Source organism: Epinephelus moara, chromosome 17 (genome assembly GCF_006386435.1).
Source record: "Epinephelus moara isolate mb chromosome 17, YSFRI_EMoa_1.0, whole genome shotgun sequence".
Lineage (NCBI taxonomy): Eukaryota > Metazoa > Chordata > Actinopteri > Perciformes > Serranidae > Epinephelus > Epinephelus moara.
The window spans coordinates 29,735,608-29,761,800 of NC_065522.1; the positions used below are offsets into that span (position 1 = coordinate 29,735,608).

Here is a 26,193-nt window from a genome sequence, read left to right on the forward strand (position 1 = left end):
TTAGGGTACGTGTAAAAAGTAATAGTCGGTATAGTGGTACATTGAGATAGTCATCTGTCTTTCATTTATGTTCCCACAATGGAGTGAGTTCAAATCCCGTGAAAATGTTTTCTTTTTCACCTTTCAAAGGGCTGAGACAGTTCTTTAATATGGCAGATGTTTATTTAAACGGGCACCAGAGACGGAACTGTGTGGGCCTATTTAGAAGATGTATTAGAGATATGAGTTAAATTTACAGAAAAAACAACTTGCTCAGCCAGTTAGCCTCCGCTAGTCTCTGAGCTAGCCCCGGCTCTCCGTTTGGATCCAACCGGAGCACAGAGCCCTGGTTTGTTATTCAGGTTAAAGTGGGAAGAAGCAGCGGGTTTATCGGGCAGCTGAGTGAAGTGGAGCCTGAGGAGGAAACACCCGGACCGTCTGGATGTAATAGTCCGTGGAGGTGCTGCGGTGCTCGGCTGCACAGATAGGAAACCCCTCGGCTGACAGGATGTACCACTCTCTCACTCCGCTCTCTCTCACGCAGTAGATGACACAACAGTTGGCTGTTCAAGCATTGGTGTCTGGAATGATGACGTGTCTTGTTATTTCAGATGGCAGTGTGTGGTTGCCTGCTGCGACATCACTGCCACGTTTGAGAAATCAAGACACTTATGACTAAAAGTAGCTCCAGATGAATCTGAAAAAACACACGTGGTTTAGCAAGTAACAGTGTGAGGCTACCGAACAGGATGTTATTTCCTGCTCAGTGGTACAAGTTTGTAACTGTGGTGGGGGACGGTGTTGTTAGACAAAGGGTGTGAAAGATGTTTAGCCAGAGGCCTTTTATGAATGTTATTATTAAAGTGTATTTTAATGTAATTCTACATTTCATTTGATGGGACATTTCAAGCTACTCTTCTACAAGTGGAAGATGGACGGGGCTTCAGCAGAGGCCTGTACTGGGAAGCCAGCTCAACTTGGTCAGAGGTTAGGGTGTTGACAGGCTGTGATCCGGACCAGGTTAGCTGTTCAGCATCAGTTACCACGGTGATTTATCCCGGTAAAAAGAGGACCAGCTTTGTAGTACTGAAAAACCCAGAGCTTTCCCTGAAGTTACCTTGCGAACTCCAAATCCTGCTTAATCGTACGGGCCTCAGGTGGCTAGATCGACAGGATGACTTTAAAATGATACATGGGTATGAATCATCTAGGATACGTAAAAAGAACATGTGGCTCAACTTATCCTTTCACTCATCTCACCCTTCATTCACGGCAAGTTGAGCCAAGTTGAGTCCCTTTTTATATTTTTTCACTAACGCCATGAGGGAATTTCATCAGATTTGGCACAAATGTCCACTTGGACTTAACGGTGAACTGATTAGGTTAGTCAAAGGTCACAGTGACCTTGTCTAATGCATTGTTTAAAACCTTGAGGGATATTTCTTTTTAATCTTACACCAGCAGTGGTGGCCCCAGCACATTTGGTGCCCATGGCACAATAAAAACAATTTGGTTTGCTGCAGCTCAACAGTCAAAGTTTTATTACCAAAATGCAAATAAACAACCTAGCTTTTGATTTGCTCTCAGGAACATGTTGCGTATGTGCTATAATAATCATATTTGTGGCGCCTCCTATGGACGACATCACCCTTAGCATTTGCCTATACTGTACACAAACATCCACTTGGACTCAAAGATGAACTGATGACGGTTCTTTGGCCTCACAAAACTTACGTTTTTGGTCATAACTTAAGAATTCATTCACTAATTATGACAAAACGTCGCACTAATGTCTAACAGGATGAAATGATGACATTTTATATCCAAAAGGTCAAAGGTCAACTTCACTGTGACATCATAATGTTCTGCATAAAACACTTCTCTGGTCATTATTAAACGTCATATCTCAGGAACAGAAGGGGAGACATTTGGTCAGAGACTGAGTTGGTGACACTGATCTTGAAACTGTGCTGATTGTATAGATCTTCTGTGCTGTCGGGTGTGTGTGAAGCTTCCACGTTTTCACAGACATGGATGTAAACTGGAAGAGAAACCAGTTTGCAGAAGCGTACAACCACAAGGCCATAATTCTAGTTTTTGGAAAGTCATATTTTGACACTTTACTTTTAGATTCAAAGTGATTACTCACAGGGATGCACCAGACCCTGAAATACTGTACATGTAGATATTTTATTTTAGACATTACACATATATTTTCATTCTTTCTAAATTAACCAGCAAATCTTAACAGGCACTTTGTTGAAGGAAGCTTTTTTGTGTGAGCAGGAAAACTATCAATACATTCGTTGTTTTTCTTCACTTAATGATCATGTCAGTGAGAAGCTCAGGTTGTTCATCATCAGCGCCTCCTCCAGCTGGTTTGTTTCCATGGGAACCTCCTGGTCCTCCCCGGAGCCAGACCTGCCGTTTGCTGCAAACAGGTCTGCGACCAGCTCCTTCATGTCAGTGTAGTCAGCGGCGTGGGTTTGGAGCCGGCGCTGGACGAGCCCAAGGACCAGGTGTTGAGGGAGGTTCATCCTCAGCGCCTCACAGACAATCCTGCAGTGTTTTGGACAGCTCCCAGGATGGATGATAGAGCACCTGGAGAGAGTGATGGTAACAATGATGATGATGTCGCTTTAAGAAAGAGGATGGCGTACCATTAGCTAAGCGTTACCACTGGAAAACCCTGGTTCTGGTTCAGCACCACCCATAATTCATGCAAAGCATCATGGGCACTAGGAAGAAGGTGAATAGTGATGAGCGGAAGTCTTGGCGCAGTATCTGCTGGCTACACCGGATCTCCTAAAATATTTAGCATTGCCCCCAGAGGCTCACTGAGGTCAGTGATAGCTGATGGGTTCTGAAACTGGATGATTTTATTAAACCCTGTCTCACATTGACACCCTAAGACCGGGTATTGGTATCTGGACTGAAAAAATCAGATGGGTGCATCCCTAGCAGAGATTTTAGACATTATTTAAGGAGTTTTCTTACCACTGTGTGGTACCCAAAGGATGGGGGCTTCGTCCGAAAGAGGCAGCTAAGTGTGGGTTGGCATCCTGCAGACAACAAGCACAGGGACAACACAGTCGTCAGTTCACAGTTCCTCCAATGTTCACCAGATACTGCCTCTTAAAAAATAAATACTCAGTTCTCCTACAGCTGTGAATGAATATGATCTGTGAATACATGAATCTTCTCACCGCTGAAATGACGCACTTCAGAGTGTGCTCCAGGCGGACTCCAAATTTTATGAGAGCCTCATCAGCTTTACGGTAGCCGGTTCGATGTGAAGCCATCGAGATGCAGAGCACCTGTAGGAAAGAATCAACAACCTCTAAGTGTGAACCTGAAAGATACGCTGTGCAGGATCTCCCTGAAAACAGTCAGTCACATCTGAATATCAAAGTAAGAAGATCCAAATCATAATGTGACTCAGTAGTGTGTACGGCCCCTGCCTGCCTGACAACATCTGGGCATGCAGGACAACATTCGCCGACTCATCAGGATGAGTCGGCGAATGTTGTCCTGGGGGATCTCCTCCCAGGCCTGGATCAGGGCATCAGTGAGCTCCTGGACAGTCTGTGGTGGCACTTGGCAACGACTGATGCACCGATACATAATGTCCCATAGGTGCTCAGATGGATTTAGTTCAGGGCAACGAGATGGCCAGTCAATGGCATCAATGCCTTCATCATCCAGGAACTGTCCACTAGGGCTGTCAAAAGCACCATGAAATTGAGTTTGAATATTTTCGACTTAATTTAGTAGAGTTTGAATAATATTCAAATTTATTTATTTTTTTTATTAATTTATTATTATTATTATTATTATTATATATTTTTTATTCTCAGTGTGAACCTGCTCTCATCTGTGAAGAGAACGGGGCACCAGTGGGAGACCTGCCAATTCTGGTGTTCTCTGGTGAATGCCAAGCAAGCTGCAAAGTGCTGGGCTGTGAGCACAGGTCCCACTGGAGGATGTGGGGCCCTATGCCACCCTCATGGAGTCTGTTTCTGACAGCCTCCTCCTTAGCACAAGTCACAGAGTATGAAGGTCTTTGTGTGATGACAGCCTCAGGTCAAGTGTTTTTTGGAAGGTGTACTTAAATATTTCTTAAGTAAAAGTAGCAAGACTACAGTGTTGGAAAACCGCTGGTGGTGTTATCTTTGACAATTCGATGTGACCAGTCTGATCATTTCAAGTTCACTGAAGGAAAAATAAACCCATTTCATTTTGTGGTTAACACAAAAGGAAATGGTTAGAAAAACCACAACCCTGCTAGCTTTTCTATTAGTGTTTCTCTTTCTCTTTTTATTTTGTGCTCATTTAATCACATTTTGCAATCAAAAATAAAAGAAAGAAGAATGTTTGCACATAATTTGTCATAACTCAACATGTTTCATCAGTACCTTTAAAAACTGTAAACTGTACTTACTGCTGTGGCTATTCCCCCTGATAAACCACATTAGTCAAAGACTAGAAACTACTGATTTAAAGACCAAATACCTTCTTTATTTCAACTTTCAATTCTCCTTTTAGTTACTTTGAGTATTTCAATTTTTTGCAACTATATACTTTAACTGCACTACATTATAGAAACAAATATTGTTCCTTTTACTCCATTACATTTATCCAGAAGCTGGAGTTAGAGGATATCAAAGTGCCAGTCTTATCTGTGTTCAGTAGGTCTGATGTTGATGAGATGAGAACTGTCTGATAGTGTGTTCATCAGCCAGTTATGGCATTCTTTAGATCTGCATATAACGGGAAATGCTTCACCAGAGAGGAAGCATCCCCTTGGTGGAACTCAGATCACATGCATGACACTCATGGTTTTTTTGCAAGGCATCACAAATGGGTGTGTTAATCCTAATAATGTCTTGTATGTTATAAGATCATCATGTGTTTTTAATGTAAAAGCTTAATCTGTATTGGAAGATAAAATAAGATAATCCTTTACTGATCTCCAGAGAGGAAAATAATGTGCTCACAGAAATCAGTTACATACAAAACATTAAAAAAATATATAAAATAATGAGAGGTTAATAAAACTAAAATAAGAATAGAAATGGTAGGAGGTGAAGTGAGAGTGGTGGTTAATGGCAGCAACAATCAAAGTCATGTAAGAAATTTAGACTTCTGTAAATACAGCAGCAGGGCTTCAGACTGAGACCACTTTTGGAGTCAGGGCAGGTATATTTAACATCTACTTGTTCGTTTGTGACCCACACAGCTGAAGGCATTTTTTCTTTTTTTCATTGTTGTCGAAGAAAGAGTGAGTCAGTCATGTGTGTGCATGTGGGATTGGCGTAGCTTCAGTGTGGGCGCCCATTAAGGGAAACCAGACCACAAACTCAAACAGCAGGGTGATGGGGTGATAACAGGTTGTTGTCAAATCTTCACACCCTTGTAGACTGCAGTTCTGCAGTTAGTGATGTTTGACACATGCATGAAGCATATGTCATATAAGTTAGATAACAAGATATATATCACATGTTTAGCCTTTTTGTGACTGAACAAAAATGTATTAATGCATCTCTATATAACAGGCTATATGTGTTCAAAAACAGAAATGTTTGTAAATAAGGACTATAAGTCAATAAATTAGGTACTTACTGACATACATTACAACAATTAAAATATTGTTGGACTCATATGTCAGTTTGTTCTCAGTCTCCAGTTGTTTTAATTATGATAGAACCCAGGGCCCTCTGCACCAGGAGGAACCCGGGGCCCTCTGCACCAGGAGGAACCCGGGGCCCTCTGCACCAGGAGGAACCCAGGGCCCTCTGCACCAGGAGGAACCCAGGGCCCTCTGCACCAGCATAAGGTCTGACAGTCGCTCTGAGGATTTCATCCTGGTACCAATCAACAGTCGGGGTACTGGGTAGGGTACCGTTGGCTATGACATGAAGGTCTATGTGACCCTCCAAGGATCTGCCTCCCCAGACCATCACTGACCCACCACCAAACCAGTTATGCTGGATGATGTCACAGGCAGCATAATGTTCACCATGGCGTCTCCAGACTCTCTCACGCCTGTCACATGTGCTCAGTGTGAACCGGCTCTCATCTGTGGAGAGAACATGGTGACCAGGGCAGACCTGCCACTGGGCTGAGAGCACAGGTCCCACTGGAGGACGTGGGGCCCTATGCCACCCTCATGGAGTCTGTTTCTGACAGTGTGGTCAGAAACATGCACACCAGTAGCCTGCTGGAGGTCATTTTGTAGCGTAAGGTCTGACTATCTCTTTCCACACACATTTATTCTCGAGCCTCCTCCTTAGCACAAGTCATAGAGTATGAAAGTCTTTGTGTGATGACAGCCTCAGGTCAAGTGTCTACAGTGATGGAAAGTGTACTTTTATCTTAAGTAAAAGTAGCAAGCCTACAGTGTTGGAAAATCACTGGTCCTATCATTGACAATGTGATGGGGCAGGTCTGCAGGTTTAGTTTACCCTTGTGGTTAAAACCCACGCATACAGCATTCTGTCATCAGAGATTGATAGAGAAACCACATCCTTCCTGGAATGATTGTTGTTATGGCAGGTGTTGCACTGCCCTTTACATTTTTTCTCTTATTATGCTGTGCTAATTTGATGACTTTTTGTAATCAAAACATAATTTCACTACCTGATAAAGCATATTGTCAAAGTCTAGAAACTTCTCAGTGTCAGTAACAGTGGTGAAAAGTAAAAATACCTTATGTACTTTAATTTGAGCTCCTTTCACTTACTTTGAGTATTTCAATAGTTTGCAACTTTATACTCTAACTGCATTACATTATGGAAACAAATATTGTTCCTTTTACTCCATTACATTTATCCAGCAGGTGGAGTTAGAGGATATCAAAGTGCCAGTCTTACCTGTGTTCAGTAGGTCTGATGTTGACAGGATGAGAACTGTCTGATAATGTGTTCATCAGCCAGTTATGGCATTCTTTACATCTGCATATAACAGGAAACACATCGCCAGAGAGGAAACATCCCCTTGGTGGAACTCAAATCAGAGACATGACACTCAAGTTTTTTTTTGCAAGGCATCACCGATGGGTGTGTTCTCCTCTCTCTGCCCCTTTCAGCTGTCATTTTAGGCGTAATCATCACACCCACTTCCTCCACCCCATTCACTTCCAGTCCAACACATCCTCACTCTGACCTCGTCACTTATCGACGTTTGGTCATGGACTTTCCACGTCTACATATGACGTCCAAGGTACCCTGGGTGCGTTGGTTATTGACATGCTGGGACACCGTGTCAAGTTCTGCCTGTTACATGCATTGTCTTCTTTCAAAATACACTTCTGTTTTCAAAGGAAATTGAACATTTACATACAGTCTCTTTCAAAATAAAAGCACTACAACACCGCAAATTGATGTTTTTTGCCACCTTAACGATCGTCTTTGTCCTGCTGCATTTCCCCTGATACCACCAGGTGCCACTAAACTACAATGGCAACCGGCTGTGCATCATGTTAGCGTTAAAGAACGCCTTTTTTTGTTGGTTTCTGACGATGCAAGTCACTGCCCAAGTGCCAGATTCAATACTTCAGAGTAAGACCGGGCTCTCCATTCATCTTATCAAGAGCCCAGAACGAGCTCATCAAAAGTCCACTCCTCTTCACATCCAGGTCCTCTGCTCCCGCTTCATCTCATCTCACCACCACCAGCATCTAGACTCCATTGGTGGGGTTCCCTAATCTACTCTGTCTTTACCACCGCCCTGGAATATATGACATCACGATGAGGTCATACTTTTGTGCATGTGCAAACAAAAATGTTCTTTTTCTCAGGACGAGTCTCACCTGATTGAAATAGCATCGTCTCAGTTGGGCAGGGCATTGGTTCTGTGTGTAACAGTGTGTGTGTGTGTGTGTGTGCAGTAGTATCGGATGTAGAGGGGTGTTTGTGCGCGGGCAGCCGTGCATAAACAGCTCCGCTAATGCAGAGGGGAGGCGAGACGTCATGGATCAGGAGTGAAAACACACACAGACACACACACTGCAGTCAGAAGTCAGCAGAACAGGTGACACAGCAGTTGTACCTTTACTGTTCGCCGGCAGATTAACCAGTGCTGTCTGTAGTACCTTGGCAGTAAAAGGTGGAGTCGTAGTGGTTGTGCAGTAACAGTAACGTTTGCAGGAAGAGAACTCAGTGATTCCTACATGACTCTATCAGAGGTAAGACAACGTCCTTTTACTTTCACTAAGCTTTGGAGAGAATTCGATGACTTTATTAGAGAACAGTCGAGAGATCATGAACATGAAGAGAGAGATGAGTCATTACATGCAATCGTGCCTCTTATTTGTTAAACTAGTGTGGCGCTCCTTCAAAAGGTGATCGCTCGGTCTTTAGTATTGTTGCCTGCGGCTTTCTTTACAACAGCTCATCCAATCATCTTCACACTCGACACTGCGCTTCCTTGGATCCTGAGCAACAGGCGACACCTGCCGTGACATAGTTGTGTCTTGGCAATACCAGAGTGAACACGTCGTTTTCAAACAGCTACTTGTGACCAGGCTATTTCATTTTTATAGTTGCACCACTCATGCTTGAACATGGATGTAATATTAGGTGTGGACTGGACTCTAATGTCCAATGAGAACTGCTTGCCTCGTCCATGCACCAAAAAAGTTTCTAGCTTCTGGGTTTGCGGCCCGCTGAGTATGCACAGGAGTGTTTCTCCTGCTGGCCCCACTGTGAGTTCCCACTCAGCTCATAGACCTTACATCGTGACGACTTCACAGATTTTTAACTCATTTGTCTCGCCTCAAGGAAAGTCTTTAACTGTGTATGTCTCGTAAGGGTTGAGGGGAGCTGGAGACTATCTCAGCTGATATTAGGCGAAAGGCTGGGTACACCCTGGACAGATCGCCAGACTATCATGGGGTTGACACTTCTGACAGATCACGCTGCAGGACCGCTATGAAGTCCCTTCTTTACACCGCCTTTGTAGATTTTACACAGTGGCTAGAATCCTGCCACTCCAGTGTGTGATGTTAGACAGCATTCAGGCATTATGGAATCACAACAGGCGTGACAGGCGTGATATGTAACACAACTATAGCCCTTTTAAATAGGAATTGTGCAAATTTGCAGGAAAGCCCAGTCAGTCTTTTTTCAGCATTGGCAGTATAAAAACAAAATCGGGGAGTGCAGCAAAATGCCGCCTACCTACTGTTTATACAGAATGTGCCTTTTTTGGGGCAATGGGGGGCGTGAGCAAGTAACAAAACATGTAGCTCAGCGTGTGACGTAAACAGTGACGTGGGAGGGAAGCCGCGGCTGGTCAGTCCTTTGGGGATTCTCTCGTAAATCGTCCCGTTCTTCACCGTCCCCGTCATCTGACGGTTAATGGGCTCTTTGTTTGCGAGGACAAGGAGGGCGCGCAATTCCTTGTCTTGTGTTGAGTTTGGTACTGTTTTTTCTGTTCCCACTGTGAAAAGTTGTGGATGGTACCAATGGAACTGTTCCTTTCCGTCCCCATGTTTGGTCCCCCCTCTGTTGGGGTACCTAGCACACAGATGTGGTACTAAAAGGTGGAGCTGTGAACACTGCAGTCTGATTGGTCAATAGGGGACGGTCACTCTGCTCAGGGCTGAGTTGTAATTAGTAGTATTAGTAATGAGTGGATCTTCAAGCGTTTATATACACTAATTTTAATTTTGACCATAATCCTCACTCGGAGAAAAAAAAAAAGCGTTGCAGAGTGTTGTTCCTGGGGGCTACAGCAACACTAAACCCCTGAGCTTGCCTGAGAAGGACTAAATGCACAAAGCTGCTATTTTTAAACATCCCATGGAGAGAGACTCTCACTGCAGCCTGTTCTGTGGACGATAAACCAGGTGCAGACTTCCATCTGTGTCACCGCTGATGAGGAAATACAGTGAGTGCTGGACGGAGCAGTGAGTGACAACAACCCCGCCCACGTTTAAGAGGACTGTTTGCAGAGTAAACGCTAAGGTCTAGGTACCATGTCTGAAGGGTTACTGTTGGTTCCAAAGGTACCATACTGACAGTTTTGAGGCCGGTGCTACAAAGTTTTTAACCTCCATAGATCCAATGCTGTGTGCAAAAAACTGTTGGCATACAGCCCTGTTAGTTGGTAAACAAAGATAAGTTAAAGTGAAAATGCTTGTCCTCCCCCTCTCTACAGTAAGCTGATCTCTTAAGCCACAGTAAAGGTCAAAGGTCAGGAGGAATTTGTAACAACAGGAAGTGAGTTTGTAACTGATGAATCTTTAATAACACGAGCAAACTGTTCTGGACGAGGGATTTATCTCTGTGTGTGTGTGTGTGTGTGTGTATGAATGATTAAGAAGTTCAGTTATTGAAGAAATTGATTTATTATTGATAAGATTATGAAAGCCAATAATGACAGCTGATTGCATTATTGATTAGTCCAGATAATGCAGCTGCTGAAGTTCCACAACACTATTATGAGATTACACAGGATTGACACACACACACACACACACACACACCTTTCCACCCGTCTTAAAGATGAACCCATTACAGACTTAGTGTTACTAATATTTTGTTGAAGTTACACTGCTGAATTTTTTTTAAGAACCTTTAAACTTCCTGTTCCAGATGTCGTGGCGTTCGTCTTTCCGCTGCTCAAAGTTTCGTCACGTTTTCGGGAAGCCGTCCACCAAGGAGCACAGCTACGACGGGGTGCCAATCACACGCAGCGTCCATGACAACCACTACTGCTCAGCAAATCCCTGCTTCATCGCTGTGGTGACCGAGTGCGCCGGGGGCGGGTCCTTTTTAGTCCTGCCCATCCATCATGTGCGTAGTGCTTCTCGGTCATCGTCTCCTGCTGCTGAACAGGACAAAAAATATATAAAATGAGAGAAAAGGAAGTTACATCTATTGTTGATACTTTGTAAAGAGAACACAGTATTAATATAATTAATCACAAATTAGACAAATAAATGTAGTTTTTAGAAGAGGAGCAAAAAATTCAGAAAAATATTTGTTTAATTTCTGACATTTAACAGTAGATGTAAATGTATTTTTGCTGCCCCCCCAGTGGTTGGTGCAGTTTAAAGGTAACCTGTGAATTCTAGAAATACAGAATGTAAACACACACACACACACACACACACACACAAAGAAAAGTATATATAATTTTTTTTTCTTTTCTTGCTCTCTCAGACAGGCAGGGTGGACCCTCAGCACCCGAGGGTGTGCGGTCACAGTGGGAGGGTCCTGGACGTCAAGTGGAACCCGTTTGATGATCACTGCATCGCCTCGTGCTCAGAGGACTGCACCGTAAGCACTGCGTCCTGTGCATGTTTCCTTCTGTATGTGTGTGTGTGTTCATGTTCAGATGTTTGAGCTGAAACGACAACCCAGTGTGTGTGTGTGTGTGTGTGTGTGTGTGTGTGTGTGTGTGTGTGTGTAGGCATACATGGTTTACAAAACCAATTTTCAGGTTTACCCCCCAGCATTACAAGACCAATCGGTTTATGGAACCAATTTTGANGTCTGTGGCGTCCAACAGAACCTCACTAAGGCCAGGAAGACTCTGATTGGTCACTCCAGGAGGGTGGCGCTGATTGAGTGGCATCCGACCGCTGAGAACCTGCTGCTTAGCTCCGCCTACGACTACAAGGTCAGGAGTCTTAGTTAAGTTAAGATAACCATTATTATATTGTCCTTTCGCTGTGATAATATCTGACAAATATTTTAATGCATCATGCATATCTGTTCTGTACTGCAATGTTTACACATTTAATTATAAGACAATCATTTATTACTTTTGCTGCATATTTCTCAAAGAAAAGTGCATCGAAATTTGTGGCACATTACGTATGTGGACGTGGAAAGTCCATGACCAAACGTCAATATGTGACAAGGTTGGAGTGAGAATGTGTTGCTTCTGGATACTGGACCCCAAGATGGTGCCTGTCCAGTCAAATGAGAATTGCTCACCTGGCACATTTGCCCAAAAAAATGTCTCGCCTCTAGAGTTTACTTCTGGAGGTGGCAGCCCACTGAACTGTCTTTCTTACGCTGGCCCTGCTCCCAGGTTCCCACTTGGCTTATAGACTTTATATTGTAAGCAAATTTTTTAATTTTTAAAAAATGTTTATAAATGTTTTTTAAAAAAATTCTCAGCTCAAAGAACGTTTTACCACTTTAAAACCTCTGCGGACCAAAAATGTACAATAGAAAGAGTCTTTTTTTTCTCTCGCTGCAATACCAGAAGTGGCCACCGGGAATAATTGGAAGCAAGGCTGAGCAGCATTCCTCTGGGCCTGAAAACGGCCCTGACGTTGTCTCTGTCTTTGCCTCAGGTCCTCCTCTGGGATGTGTCCCAGGTAGGCACAGTGCTCAGGTACCCAGTCCGCGTGGTCCTGATGCCCATCTACCACCGCTACCCGTCTGATGCGCTGCTGCTGTCTGTCAGCTTCAACAGTGATGGCAGCAGGCTGGCGGTCACGTCCAAAGACAGACGGGTTCGAGTCCTGGACCCGCGGACAGGAAGGATCCTGCAGGTGGGTCAATGGAGTGTTAACTTCGTCTGCAAACAGTATCTGTACTGATGTTAGTCATGCTCCTGCAGGTGTCCAACAGCAAGTCCCACAGGGCTAGTAAGGTTTTATACATCGGAGGGCTGAAGATGCTTCTGTCCACTGGCAGCTCACCCTGGAACCACAGACAGATTGTCCTGTGGGACCCTGTAAGACAACACACACTCATATCAAATTAAGTGATTAGTTGAGTAGTTTGAGTGATTGATCTATTTACTGCCATAAACAGATTGGACAGAAAAGTGTCCTGAAATGGACTGGTATTCAGGAAATCTAGAGTCATGAATATCGTCTTGTTTGGTTGCAGGACGACTTATCTGAGCCACTGTATGAGGAAGATTTGGATGGGTCTGCAGGAGTCCTCTTCCCGTTTTACGATCCAGACACACACATGCTCTACTTGGCTGGAAAGGTCATACAAAACACACATATACCACTTTGGATTCATTTCCTGCAGTCAGTGGGGACTGCGCCTCATAAAACTTACCTATAAATCTCTTATGTGTCAGTTTGGTTGTTTATACAGTCAATTATAGTTCTTTGGAAAATGTAACCAATTTAAAGTTGTTTAAATATGCTAGTACCAAGTGTGACAGACAAAACTGGTGTGTCCTTGATTTAGGGTGACGGGAACATCCGGTACTACGAGCTGAGCACTGAGAAACCTTACATCAACTTCCTGACGGAGTACAGGTCCCCGCTGCCACAGAAAGGACTTGGTGAGATCAACAGACACCAGCAGAAGAGCATTACTTTAAAGTTTAGTGTGTTAATGCTTTTAAATTTATTTTAAATTTGCACCCTGAAACTCAAACCAAAACATACCAACTTTAGCGTCCAGTCCCAATACTTAGTTAAAAGACCAAATACTTCAGCTTGTCAGGTGTTTTCGTACCTACGGTAACTTCTTCAACTTGCTGTAGCAGTATTTTCAGGAAAGTGGTGGATTGCCTGCTCTGACTTTGGAGCGAGTTGCTGCCTCAAGCGAAGGAGTTCAAGTATCTCAGGGTCCTCTTCACAAGTAAGGGTAAAATAGAGAGTGAGACAGACAGGTGATTTGGGGTATCGTCAGCAGTAATGTGGGCGTTGTGCCGGACTGTCATGGTGAAGAGGGAGCTGAGCCATAAGGCAAAGCTTTTAATTTACTGGTCCATCTACGTCCCAACCCTCACCTATGGTCATGAGCTCTGGGTAGTGACTGAAAGAATGAGATTGCGGATACAAGTGGCCAAAATGAGTTTCCTCCAGGTGTCTGGACTCAGCCTCAGAGATAGGGTGAGGAGCTCAGACATCTGGAGGGAGATCGGAGTAGCGACACTGCTCCTTCGCGCTGAAAGGGACCAGTTGAGGTGGTTTGGGCATCTGATCAGGATGCCTCCTGGGCGCTTCCTGTTAGAAGGTGTTTCGGGCATGTCCAACTGGTAGGAGGCCCCGAGAAAGACCCAGAACACACTGGAGGGATTACATATCTCATATGGCCTTGGAACGCCTTGGGAGCCCTTCAGAGGAGCTGGAAAACATTGTTAGGGAGAGGGACGTCTGGACTACCTCCTCAGCTTGTTGCCCCCGTGGCCCGGTTTAAATGGCTTAAAAAGGATGAATGAATGAAAGACCAACTTAAGCTCACATCACAAACACACAAACAAGGCAGCACAAACATTTTGGAAACACAGCAGTTTAGGTGGCATCATCACTTTAGAAAAAGACTGACACAACACTAGCTAGCTTACGAATGTAAGACAAAGACTAACTTTAGCAATTTATACAATACTTTACCACAACTTTACAACTTAGCCCCAGCAGTACTTAACAAATGCCAACTACTTTTTAAAAGACCAGTTAAGCTAACTTAGCCAAACTAGTGAACAGTACTATGAATTTTTTGAAAAATACCATCGTAGCTAACTGTAACAAAATTTGCTGGGGGTAAAACACCAATTAAGCCAACTGTACAAAACTTCAGAAAAAGTCCAACCTAGCTAGCTGCACAAACACTTACTTCGGAAACACGCCACCGTAGCTAGCTTGACTTGCACTTATTTAGAAAAAGATCACCTATGTCAACTGTACGAGACTTATTTTAGAAAAAGACAAACACTAGCTAGAGCAACTTAATTCGGAAAAAAGCATCAATCCCTAGTACTTATTTTATTTTAGATAAAAGACCAACTAAGATAACAATACCTATTTTCTAAAAAGATCAATTTAACTAACTTAGCATAACCAAATTTAATTTAACACCAATTGAGCCAACTGTAATGTTGCAAGACCTATTTTAGAAAAAGTCCAACTTCACTCGCTGTACAAACACTTATTTTGGAAATATGCTAACTTAGCTAGCCTCACTAGCTTTGTTAGCACTTATTTAGTAAAAAATCACTTAAGCCAGCTGGTCAAAACTAATTTTAGAAAATAACTGAATCAAATTTAATTTTAGCAAATGTTACCTGTCATTTTTAGACATTACAACATTATTTCTCAATGACCTCTGACCTTTTACTTCACTTCAGGGGTGATGCCAAAGCGCGGCCTGGACGTCAGTGCCTGTGAGGTTTTCAGATTTTACCGTCTGATCGCCATTAAAGACCTGGTGGAGCCGCTGTCAATGATCGTACCAAGAAAAGAGGTTAGCTGGATACGTTCACCTCGCTTTTCTCGTTTTGTTGCATTTACTGATCAAGACAGAAACTAAAGTCACAGTGTCTTTGTCCATCCTTCCAGTCAGGTATTTTCCAAGAGGATCTGTACCCAATGACAGCTGGAAACCAGGCGGCCATGACGGCTCAGGAGTGGCTGTTGGGGATGAACAGAAGTCAGTAGTTAGTGCCTTTGAACCAAAATGGCTGGCAGATACAGTGATCTACCGTAACCACCTGTCTCTTACATGTCTCCATCAGGCCCAGTGCTGATGTCCCTGAAGCCTGAGAGTCAAATAGCCAACCCTTACCCAGAAACCCCTGCTGAGAAGGGGCTAGTGAGGCAGCTGAGCTCCCTGAGGTTCCAGATGGGTCCGGCTGTCGGTGCAGTGACTGGGACACATCTGCACTTTATCGAAGAGGTAGAACACTCTCTGTTTGGTTGCCATGGCTTGAACCTCAGAATCAAGCACTGAAACCTAAAACAATTGGCAGATGAGTTACAATGAGTGATTTGTTACGCACACAATATTTATTAGTAATTACATTTACTGATTTATAACACAAATTACTATTGATCACTCCATAATCCATTAAGAGGGATACATAATTATGTTTTATATAGTATTTATAATCGTGTGTCTCCAGTTCTTCAACACTTGCATGCAGATTTGCAGCACGTCTTCGACACGTCTACTCCTGTTCGCATTTTTATCCACTAGATGGCACTAACATCCCGTTAAAATTCATCCAGCTCTCCAACTGGTTGAACAGGTAGAGCTACGCAAGTTTTCTCACACACACTTTTTCCTGTTCCTGTGCCGTTCAAACCTCATGTGCTGGTGCGAAGAGAGACAGAGGAGACATGTTTGTTTCTTTTAACTAATTATCCTCTGGGGCTTTTTAGAAGTGATTTTTAAGCAAACTACACAGCAAACTATCACTATGAACTCTGTGAGGTTCAGAGAGTCAAACAATGAGGAAACAAGCTGCAGAAACATACAAAATAGCAATCTCTCATGATATTTTAACAGGAAGAAGTAAGTTTCGGATGAGGCAGCCAAACCATCTGAAATACCACAAAGAAACAGCCACAGAGTTACTTAATGAAAACTAGGATTACTGGGGTTGTATGCATCCAAAGTGTGGTTACAGTTTAAATCAATGTCAGTCCAGACTCATATGTAGTCATGACAACAGACTAGGCTTCAAATATTGATGTTGCTGCATATTCTATTCAAGATCAGTGTCACCAACTCAGTATCTGACCAAATGTTGCCCCTTCTGTTCCTGAGATATGACGTTTAATAATGGTCAAAAAACATTATGATGTCACAGTGAAGTTGACCTTTGACCTTTTGGATATAAAATGTCATCAAATTTTGTCTTGAGTAGTGGATGAATCCTTTAATTGTGGGTTTCTGAGGTCACAGTGACCTTTGACACCAAATTCTAGCCAGTTCATCCTTGAGTCCAAGCGGACATTTGTGCCAAATTTGAGGATATTCCCTCAAGGTGTTCTTGAGATATTGTGTTCATGAGAATGAGACAGAGGCATGGTCATGGTGACCTTGACCTTCAACCACCAAATTCTTATCAGTTCATTGTTAAGTCCTAGAGATCATTTGTGCCGCCTGTGAAGAAGTTCCCTCAAGGTTTTCTGGAGATATTGCGTTTATGTGTGAGAATTTTTGTCATAATTAGCGAATGAATTCTTGAGTTGTGGCAAAGAACATGTTTTGTGAGGTCAGAGTGCCCTATGATCACCAAATTCTAGTCAGTTCATTGTTGAGTCCATGTGGACGTTTGTGCCAAAGTCAAGGAAATTCCCTCAAGGCGTTCTAGAGTGATCACTGGAATGATACGGACAAGGTCACCGTGACCTTTGACCGCCAAAATCTAATCAGTTCATAGTTTAATCCATGTTGACTTTTGTGTCAAATTTAAGGAAATTCCCTCAAGGTGTTGTGGAGATATTGCTTTCAGGAGAGTGGGATGGACAGATAATCTGAAAACATAATGCCTCTGGTCACTACTATCACCGGAATGGAGTCACACAAAGAGAATGAGAAGCAAATTAACAGCTTTTTGACAAGCATGTAAATTGTTGTTTATTATTTAAACTAACTTTATTTTGAAATTTAAAAACATTTCATTGTTGCAAATATAATAATGGCAGGTCCTCTGCTTATTTGTGCTTTTGTCGTGTTGCCATGCAGTTAACAGATGAAAAATAACACTTGTCAGATCATTAAAAAAGAATTGGCAAAAAGTCTTTTATGTTTTTTTTTGTTGTTGTTTATGCATTATAGCATCTTGACATGACTTGACATGAGTCGTTCGTCACATTATTTTATAACAAACATCTAAAAAAAAAATTAATTGCAGTGGGAAAAAAAGAAAAACATTGAAAACACATTTTCCTGAACCAACGATGATGCAGTTGCTTATGACCACTTCAGTGCTTAAATTTCATTTAATTTTACAAATCTAGTTCCCTCTTAAGATCACTGAAGCACAGTGTAAATAAAGGAAACAAGCAGACTTTGTCCGCAAGTTGGCAAGTTGTTTGTGCCAAATTTGAAGAAAACAAAACAGATGGATGGACAACTCAAAGACGTAATGCCTCCTGCCGAGCCCTTTCAACAAGTTCTATTTGTTCAACATTTTTACACCTGTGACGAAGACACAACTTCAGTGACATCAGCAGCAATAAGATCAATCTAGAAAGTGCGGTAGTGTTTGTGCAGCATTAGTCTGGTGGCCACAGGCCCAAAGTGTCATGCTCAAAGGTGTGTTGCGCCACAGCCAAACCTGCAGTCTGCATGACAGCCTTTGGCTTCCACCCAATCCTGATAAAAAGGCAACATGAGCTGTTGTGGGCTGCACTCCAAACTCTGCTCTGCCCATACTTGGAATATCATGGCTCCAAGAAAAGAAAAAGTGCAGGGATGAAGAAACTCAAGATCACCTTGAAGAATCCAGCTCTATGATTGAACCCTTTCAGCTGTCCTCTGGTTAAATCTGCATGATTCCTCCAGTGTTTGATGCAGCAACTCATATGACACAAAATATGAGTCATACAGTCATCAGCAGGCGTTAAAGAGTCAGTCTTTGCAAATTCTCCCCGATGGTATTCTGTATCCATCACTGCTGCTGGTCTGAATCCCCAAACTCATGAGACAGATGTGGAGCCGTATGACGCTCCCATCTCCATTAACATCAATCACCAACTTGCTTTTGAGCAAGGCACCTAGGCTGGAGGTGGTCAGGCTGGGGCGACGTCAAACGCTGAATGCTGTTGAGACAATTAGTTTAAGAAGAAAAAAACCTTAAAAGGTCTGGTATGATTTACACAACAAGAGGCAACGCTATATATCTAACTTACATTTTGTTTTTCACGCCTGTGTTTCAATAAATATCCAACGACTCCAACTCCCAGGGTCGGTACGACGCAGGCGACCCCCATAAAGATCCACAAACCCTGATTGCTCAGACCACCTGAGGTGAAAGAAAAGCAAACAAAGACAAAAGCTACAGCGACTGGAATACAACAAACACAAATGTGAGCACACTTCAGAGTTGGACCATTTTCTCACTTTCAAAATGCGTCTCGTTTTTTGGATCTGGAGTTTGGGGATTTCCAGGGTGATGCGGCGTCGTTTCCACAGAGATTACTTCTGAGAAAACACAAGATATGTAACGATTAACAACAAAATACAAAACAACGCTGTAAGAAAACAGATTTCATTACTCTAGAAATCTTACCAACAACAAGCTTAATAACTGAAGCGCTCCCCAGCTGTGGGATCTGACACCTGTATCTTCCTTCATCCGAGAGTTTCACGTTCCGGATTTGAAGAGATACGTTGCCGTGTTTCAGCTCGTCTTTGAGCAGCGCCGTCCTCCCAGCGTACAATGGCATCTTCATGTCCTCTTCATCATGGCTGTTGTGGTAACTGTGGACGTACTTGTAGTTGCTCAGTGGATCTGTGGGGTCAGGCGGTACGTCAGGCCTCCACCACTGCACCGTCAGCTCCTCCACATTGAGTAGAGGCTCCACGTGACACGGCAGGATGGCGTCATCACCCAGAGTGGCCACGATTGGCTGCAATGAACCAATCACCTGAGGCCGACCTGGAATACAGAGGCAAATTTTTTTTCCTGTCAATTCATGTCACATTTCCACGACCATATTTCACATCAGCAGTGCTAATACGGAAGCTTATATGCCTTAAATTTTGGAATTACGAACAATCACGCCCATCGCTGATTAGAAAAAAAGGCCAATAACAGTTTCCTGAAGGTCAAACTAATGTCTTTAAACTGCTTGTTGTGAACGACCAACAGTTTAAAACCCAGAGATATTCAGTTTATTATCACATAAGGAAAAGAGAAGCAGCATATCAAACAACTGAGAAGCCTTAACTAGGAAATGTTTGGCATTTGTGCATGAACAGTCAGAGATGATAGGTTTAATTTGAGTCAGCTTTTAGCAAGCAAGCTGAAGCCATGCAGTAGCCAACTTAAAATGTTTGTCAGGAGGTCAGTTGGGGACGGTTGTCTCACGTGTGACAGCTCATATTAATGGCTGTAATTTCCTTCATTGTACTGTTTCGTCACAGAGGATCATTCAAAACAAACAATCACCTCATTCAAATTAATGGTTTAAACACAGGGATGTGATGAGTGGGCTACTATTCTAGAGGTGGTATTCATTTTAAAACTTATTTGGTCTTTTTATCTTTAAAAAACTAAGGTTACACATTTAGTTTTTTAAAATGAAACCCCATTGATAACTACAGGGACAACCAGCCTTGTGATGGAATTGGTTGTCACAATGTGTCAGAGTGTCTTTAATGGTTAATTACTTCTTGTTACAGTAAGTTGTATCAATGAAAGTGATGCCCATTTCAAGCCAAGACCTCAAGCTTTCATTCAATGTAGGAATGACTATTGAAAGATGCTTTGATGTTGAGCAATTCACACGAGAGTAAAAAGTGTGACAACCAACCCTACCTTCACCGGCCGTCCGGACCACCATACCCAAGAGTACAGTGAAAGTCCAGAGTGCGAAACTGAAGCCGAGCACAAAGTCTCCGAGGTGAAACATGAATAGATCCATGAGACAGACGGAAAGCTGCCGGGTGAGATGAGCTCGACTGCCGTTAAACCACGACTGAGCAGAGTCCAAGCAATTATATAGGCAGGCTTGTCTCACATGTCATCACGTCGCACAACCGGCGTAGCACGTTCCAGGTAAATTTTGCAGGGTGGGGCTGTGATGCAAACTGTTTTGTATGGCAACCTTGGTGATAGTTGTGATGACATCAAGTTGGACCAAGCGCAGAAAACTGGGTGAGAGGGAGGAACTTCCGCTTCCAGGCAGACAATAACAAACACACACGGCACTGAAGGGCGTGACATAACAAACAGTGGAGGAAGTGACACATCGTTCAAAAATCTTATTTACCTCTGATCCTGTTTGGCTGCGCTTCCTTTGTGATGACGACATACCAACAATTTTGTATCCACTTATTTTACGTTAATTCTACTAAAAAAGAAAACCTAAAAGAAGAACTTGCTGCTGCAAATGTTGTCCGAAGTATTTTTTGCCAATATCCAATATGCAGAATGGGTAACAACTCATTTGACCGATAACCAATACCTATGTTGATATCTCTCTCACCGCTCTTCCCCACCTAGTTTCAGTGATCATCAAGTCTCTGATCCTGTTTGGCTGCGCTTCCTTTGTGATGGTGACATCAGTGTAGGTGCACAACACAACAACAATTTTGTATCCACTTATTTTACGTCAGTTCTACTAAAAAAGAAAACCTCAAAAAAGAACGTCCTGCTGCAAATGTAACGAGTAACCCTGCGTTCTCAGAGTGCAGTGTTCTGGTGGGATAATATGGCACTATGAGCTCTCTAAGATGTGACGGAGCTTGATCATTTAGAGCTTTATAAGTTAACAGTAGGATTTTAAATTCTGGATTTTACAGGGAGCCAGTGCAGAGAAGCTAAAACAGGAGAAAANAATTAAAAGACAAATCTTGATCAAATCTTACTCCGAGGTTTCTTACGGGAGTGCTAGAGGCCGATGATGTACCGATATTATTGTGCGTCCCGAGTACTTTGGTGTCACTTTCAGTCAATGAACAAAAGACATGGAAAAACTGTTCTGACTTCACCACAGACGGAAACAAATATTTTCTCTCAGCCTTCATGGAACAGCATGATGGTGTGTATGTAAACCTTGATATTATCTTTCAGGGAAGGAAATCAGCACCAGCCATCGGCCAAAGGCTGGTGAAATATGCAAGTGGTTGTGAGATTTGCTTCACTCACCAGCCAGACGAACTGTTAATCTACTGAGCTGCTGTTAGATTTTGGATTCCACCAGGCACAGTAGCAGGTGGACAATCATTCATTCATATTCTGTAACCGCTTATCCTGTTAGTGGTCGCAGGGGGGCTGGAGCCTATCCCAGCTGACACTGGGTGAGAGGCGGGGTTCACCCTGGACAGGTCACCATTATCACAGGGCTGACACATAGAGACAGACAACCATTCACATTCACATTTGTCACCAATTAACCTGCATTTGGGAGGAAGCCGGAGCACCTGGAGGAAACCCACGCTGACACGAGGAGAACATGTAAACTCTAAAATCCTGTCTTTGAGTACTGCAGTACGGAGGCCCTCAGGGGTCATGTGGTAAAAACAAAATATTGATGATTAAAGCCCCCCTCCAGTCAGTTGGACTTCCTGTTGAACGGTTAACGTTCTCTTGTGGGAATGGGGATGTTTTTAATAATCCGACATAATGTTAATAAATTATTTTAGCAACCAAACTGATGAGTTTACTGTTTATCAGAGGATTAATGAGGCAACAATCAGCACAACACTGACTCCCTGTCTCTTTCACTCTCCTCTTTACCTTCTCCTAGTTTTCTGTATTTTCTGAGCCCACTAGATGGCGCTCTTGGTTTTAAAGAAAAAAAGCTCAAGGACAGACAGTCCAGTGGGGTTGTAATGCTTTGTTGAACAGAGATCGCCATCTGGTGGGCTCAGAAAATATAGAAAGTGGTTCATAAGGCTTCGTCCTTTCATAAAACAGGGACCACTTTCAGGTTGCTTTGCAGATAGCTCTACTTTAATAACTGTGCATTGAAAGTTTGAAGATGAGACACACTGAACTTTAAAGGTTCAGCGTGTCAGATTTAAGGAGATTTTGTGGCGTCTAGCGTAGAGACGCACCGATCCAGCTTTTTCAGTTTCGATACCGATCCCGATGCTGTGGCTTTGAGTATCAGCCGATACCCGATACTGATCCGATACCATGGTTGACCTAAAAAGCTATATACCTTTACACGTAGAACAGAAAAGGCTAGAGGCATCAGGCATTGATGACTACACAGTTCTTTCCTAAGATAAAATGAAACAAGTTGAAACAGATTAATGCAATGATAAACTATTTATTTCGAACAAAAATAAACAATTGTGCAACAGCAGTTGAAACAGTGTGAAATACCTCCACACAGCAGATTCTCTCCTTCGCTCCATGACGTGTGACGTAGCTCGCGTCGCAATAGTTTAAAGGGAAAGGATCGCCTCAGGTATCGGTTGCATTTTCCGATACCTGATCCATCTCTTTTGATGATATCGAGGCCGATATTCGATCAAGAAATTGGATTGGTGCATCCCTAGTCTAGCGGTGAGAATTGTGGATTGCAACCAGCTGAAACTTGGAATTCCTTCAGTGTTCAACGTTCAGGAGGTTTTTTCTGGAAGATGAATCATCCCCAGAGGTCTCTTCCTCTTCAAAACAAACACACCAGTGGTCTCGTTTATAAAACGGTGTGTAGGGTCCATATTAAAAATGTACGTACGCACAAAATCCAAAAATTGTGTGTGCCAAAAAAATGTTTGTTTTCACAGTCAACCTTATCATCTGCGTTGCCATTTTCCCGTCTTCAAAATGTTCGTAAGCGTGGGCATCAAGCCTGTTTTTATGGATCGCAACTTTTGCGTGAGAAGTGGCGTACGCCTCTTTTAGGTCTTGTTTTGTGCGGACGCAGTGTTTACAAATGACACCACGGGTGATTTAAATTGGTAAAAACACTCAATAAAGCAGCTCCTGTTTCTCCGACACGATTCTTGCCCAGCACCTGCTAATGTGTGCTCACATTAGGGCTGCTAGCTACGGCTAGTTACAGCTATGTAACGTTACTGCCATTCATGTAACGTTAGGCTACATTCATAACACTAGAACGCCGCTCACAACAGCTGTTATCACATTAGTTTAATGAAATTGGTCTTCTCTTCTGCTAGAGCTATCCTTCGGTAAAGTTGACCAGATGTAAAGAGGTGGACACATCTGGATTCACCTCTCCTTACATGAATGGCAGTAACGTTACTTAGCAAAAATAATGCGTTTGGAGTATATTTGTGGCGGTGATAAGTAGTCAAGTAGTCAGTACTAAATTTAAAAGTAGTTGTATATTGATGTAACGGGGTAAACCAAAACAGGCTAAGTTAGCTAGCTGGCTGACCAGCCCTTATTCGCGGTAGCTCGGAGGTGGTCGGAGGTTTCCGTCAGGGCTCTGCATATGCGGAAGTGAGCGTGGCGATCTAAACTGGGTTGCGATTCGAGTAGATGCAATCTCCATAGACTAGGACCCGCTCCCTATGGAGATAAACGGCTCATTCTAAGGGAACGAAAAAATGACGATTCATATTTTAAGGTGACTATACACTAAAGAAAACAGTCTTATTATATTTAATTTCTGCCGATATATCCTCCTAAATCCTTCACACCGGACCTCATCACATAGCTCTTATTGACAGTGAACCCTGACGTGGCTCAAAGTTCTGTCCAGCTCTGTTTTGTTGCTGTTGTATGAACCAGCTGATCATCTCTCTCGAGGCCTTCCTTGAGGAGCAGCTGTCCTACCAGGACGCCAAATACCCGAGAGAGGTGAGCGATCTGTCGGGGTGGCAGCCAGATGAGACCCAGATCCCTCTGTGGACGTACTGCTGCACGCCACACTGCTGTGAACCTGCAGAGAGGCCGCCGCCTACGACCGAGAGCGAGGTGAGGCGCCAGTGGATCGGATATGTACGTGACAATACTGTGACTGCAAATGTTTTATTCATTTCTTTTAATTTCAGCTCCTGCAGGCGTTTTACAGACAGCAAGACGAGATCAGAGGCCTGAGAGAACAACTGAATGAGAAAGACGTTCGTATTCACACACAATCACACGTTCACACAGGACAGCCAGGCAACACGTGTCCTCTAAATCAAAGGCTCAGCTCTCTTGTATTTTGGTGGATGACAGTGATTCAGATTGTTTCTGTTCTGCAGGTGAGGATCGCACAGCTGGAGCGCGACATAAAAAACACCAGAAACAACATGAGGGCGACCTTCTGATTCAACCCGTCAACTCTCATGCTGCTGTTTTAACACAAACTCCTCAACATGTCCGACCAGTAAAGGAAACGCCGCTGACATCTTCACATCGCTATGGACCCAGGTGTCCAGAAGTACTCTGATCAGACATCGACCATCGGATCGGATCAAATCTCAAAAATGGGTTCAGAGGAAAAGAAAAGGATTCTGAAATCAGATTAGATGTAATCCAGTCTCGGTTCTGATCTGGATTGAACCTTCAGTATATGTTGTTCCAAACTCTTTAGTGGGATTGGGATACCTTTGATCAGGATAATCCAAAATGGATCTTTGTTTCGTTCTCTTTAGTGGCACAGATTGTGACAAGCAGTAGTTGATGTGTACTTGTTGGCAGACTAAGACTTGAAACGAGGCTTCTGAATTTATTTGTATCAGACACCCGGGTTGTGCTACTGCAGATGCAACTGTAACGTACATTTATTACTTTATCTAATCACAACAACACAGTCAAACACAGTCTGATAGCATCAACCTGCTGTTTCTGTCTCCTAATAAAAACACATAAGTGACCCCATGCTGGATATCCGACCTGTTCTTTACAAAGCCAGTATCCTACACTGTGATAGACACATTTAGAGCACTGGTTATCTGGATTTCGTCATCTTGAGAAGTTTGTATCTTGGCCAGTGTGACCTGGTTACAACTTTTTTATGATTTAAAACACTTTTAGCAAATCAAGATGTTTCTCTTGAACTCTTTTGGTCCAGACTTAAAACAACTATTGGACGAACTGAATTTATAAAGCGATGCGTTCATGGACTCTAGATGATGAGCTGTAAGACATCTGGATAATCATCCAATATTCATGTTTTTAGAGACAACTTGAGAACGAATCCTTAAAAAACGGGGACCAAACAACATACAATCACTTAAAAAAAAAATCAACTCATCAGCGCCATCTGGTGGGCAAACCATCAGGATTCCCACTCCCAATTTTCATAGACAAAATTTCAAAACTTTTACATGATTTTTTAAGGACCGGATACATCGCATAAAAACATAATTCCGGCTAGCTGCCATATCTGCCATATCTGGATGGAGACACAGGATGTGGAGACAAATGAAGAAACGAAAGTGATGGTAAACAAAACGTCACACAACCACGCATGTTAGAGCTACAGTAGACCTACGTTACATCAACAGTTACGTAAAATAAATTGGTTGTGGAGGCTTTACTGTCTTTGCAATTTATTGTTTCTTATAAGTGAAATTAAAGTAAATAACAGCTTCACCTCCATGTGAAATTTGGCACAGTGGTAGAGGGTCATGGGAGGATGCCAATGAAGCAATATTACATCAATTGGCCAAAGGGGGGCGCTATAGCAACGGATTGAAATGGCAAACTTTGAATGGGCATATCTCATGCCCCGTATGTGGTAGAGACATGAAACTTTGCACAGAGATGCCTCTCCTCACGAGGAACACATTTGCCTCAAGAACCCATAACTTCCAGTGCTATAGATTTTCCGCCATTTTTAATTTTTTGAAAAACACTTCAAATGGATCTCTTCCTAGGAAGTTTGAGCGATCTGCATGAAACTGGGTGAACATA

At 42.9% G+C, this 26,193-nt stretch overlaps 2 protein-coding genes across 2 annotated transcripts; one reads left to right on the forward strand and one right to left on the reverse strand.

Annotated features, from left to right (window-relative positions):
* Positions 1-8,149: 8,149 nt before the first annotated feature.
* Positions 8,150-25,660, forward strand: LOC126404112 (coronin-2B-like). Its single transcript, XM_050067112.1, has 14 exons — positions 8,150-8,164; positions 10,578-10,778; positions 11,148-11,268; positions 11,441-11,607; positions 12,293-12,493; positions 12,562-12,678; positions 12,837-12,941; positions 13,152-13,248; positions 15,040-15,155; positions 15,251-15,341; positions 15,427-15,587; positions 24,097-24,264; positions 24,342-24,410; positions 24,537-25,660. The coding sequence occupies exons 1-14, from the start codon at positions 8,150-8,152 to the stop codon at positions 24,600-24,602; spliced, it is 1,695 nt and encodes a 564-aa protein (XP_049923069.1). The 3' UTR covers positions 24,603-25,660.
* Positions 17,333-20,314, reverse strand: LOC126404650 (butyrophilin subfamily 1 member A1-like). Its single transcript, XM_050068029.1, has 5 exons — positions 20,185-20,314; positions 18,934-19,302; positions 18,765-18,845; positions 18,554-18,666; positions 17,333-18,463 (listed from the first exon to the last, which is right to left on the reverse strand). The coding sequence occupies exons 1-5, from the start codon at positions 20,288-20,290 to the stop codon at positions 18,434-18,436; spliced, it is 699 nt and encodes a 232-aa protein (XP_049923986.1). The 5' UTR covers positions 20,291-20,314; the 3' UTR covers positions 17,333-18,433.
* Positions 25,661-26,193: the final 533 nt, after the last annotated feature.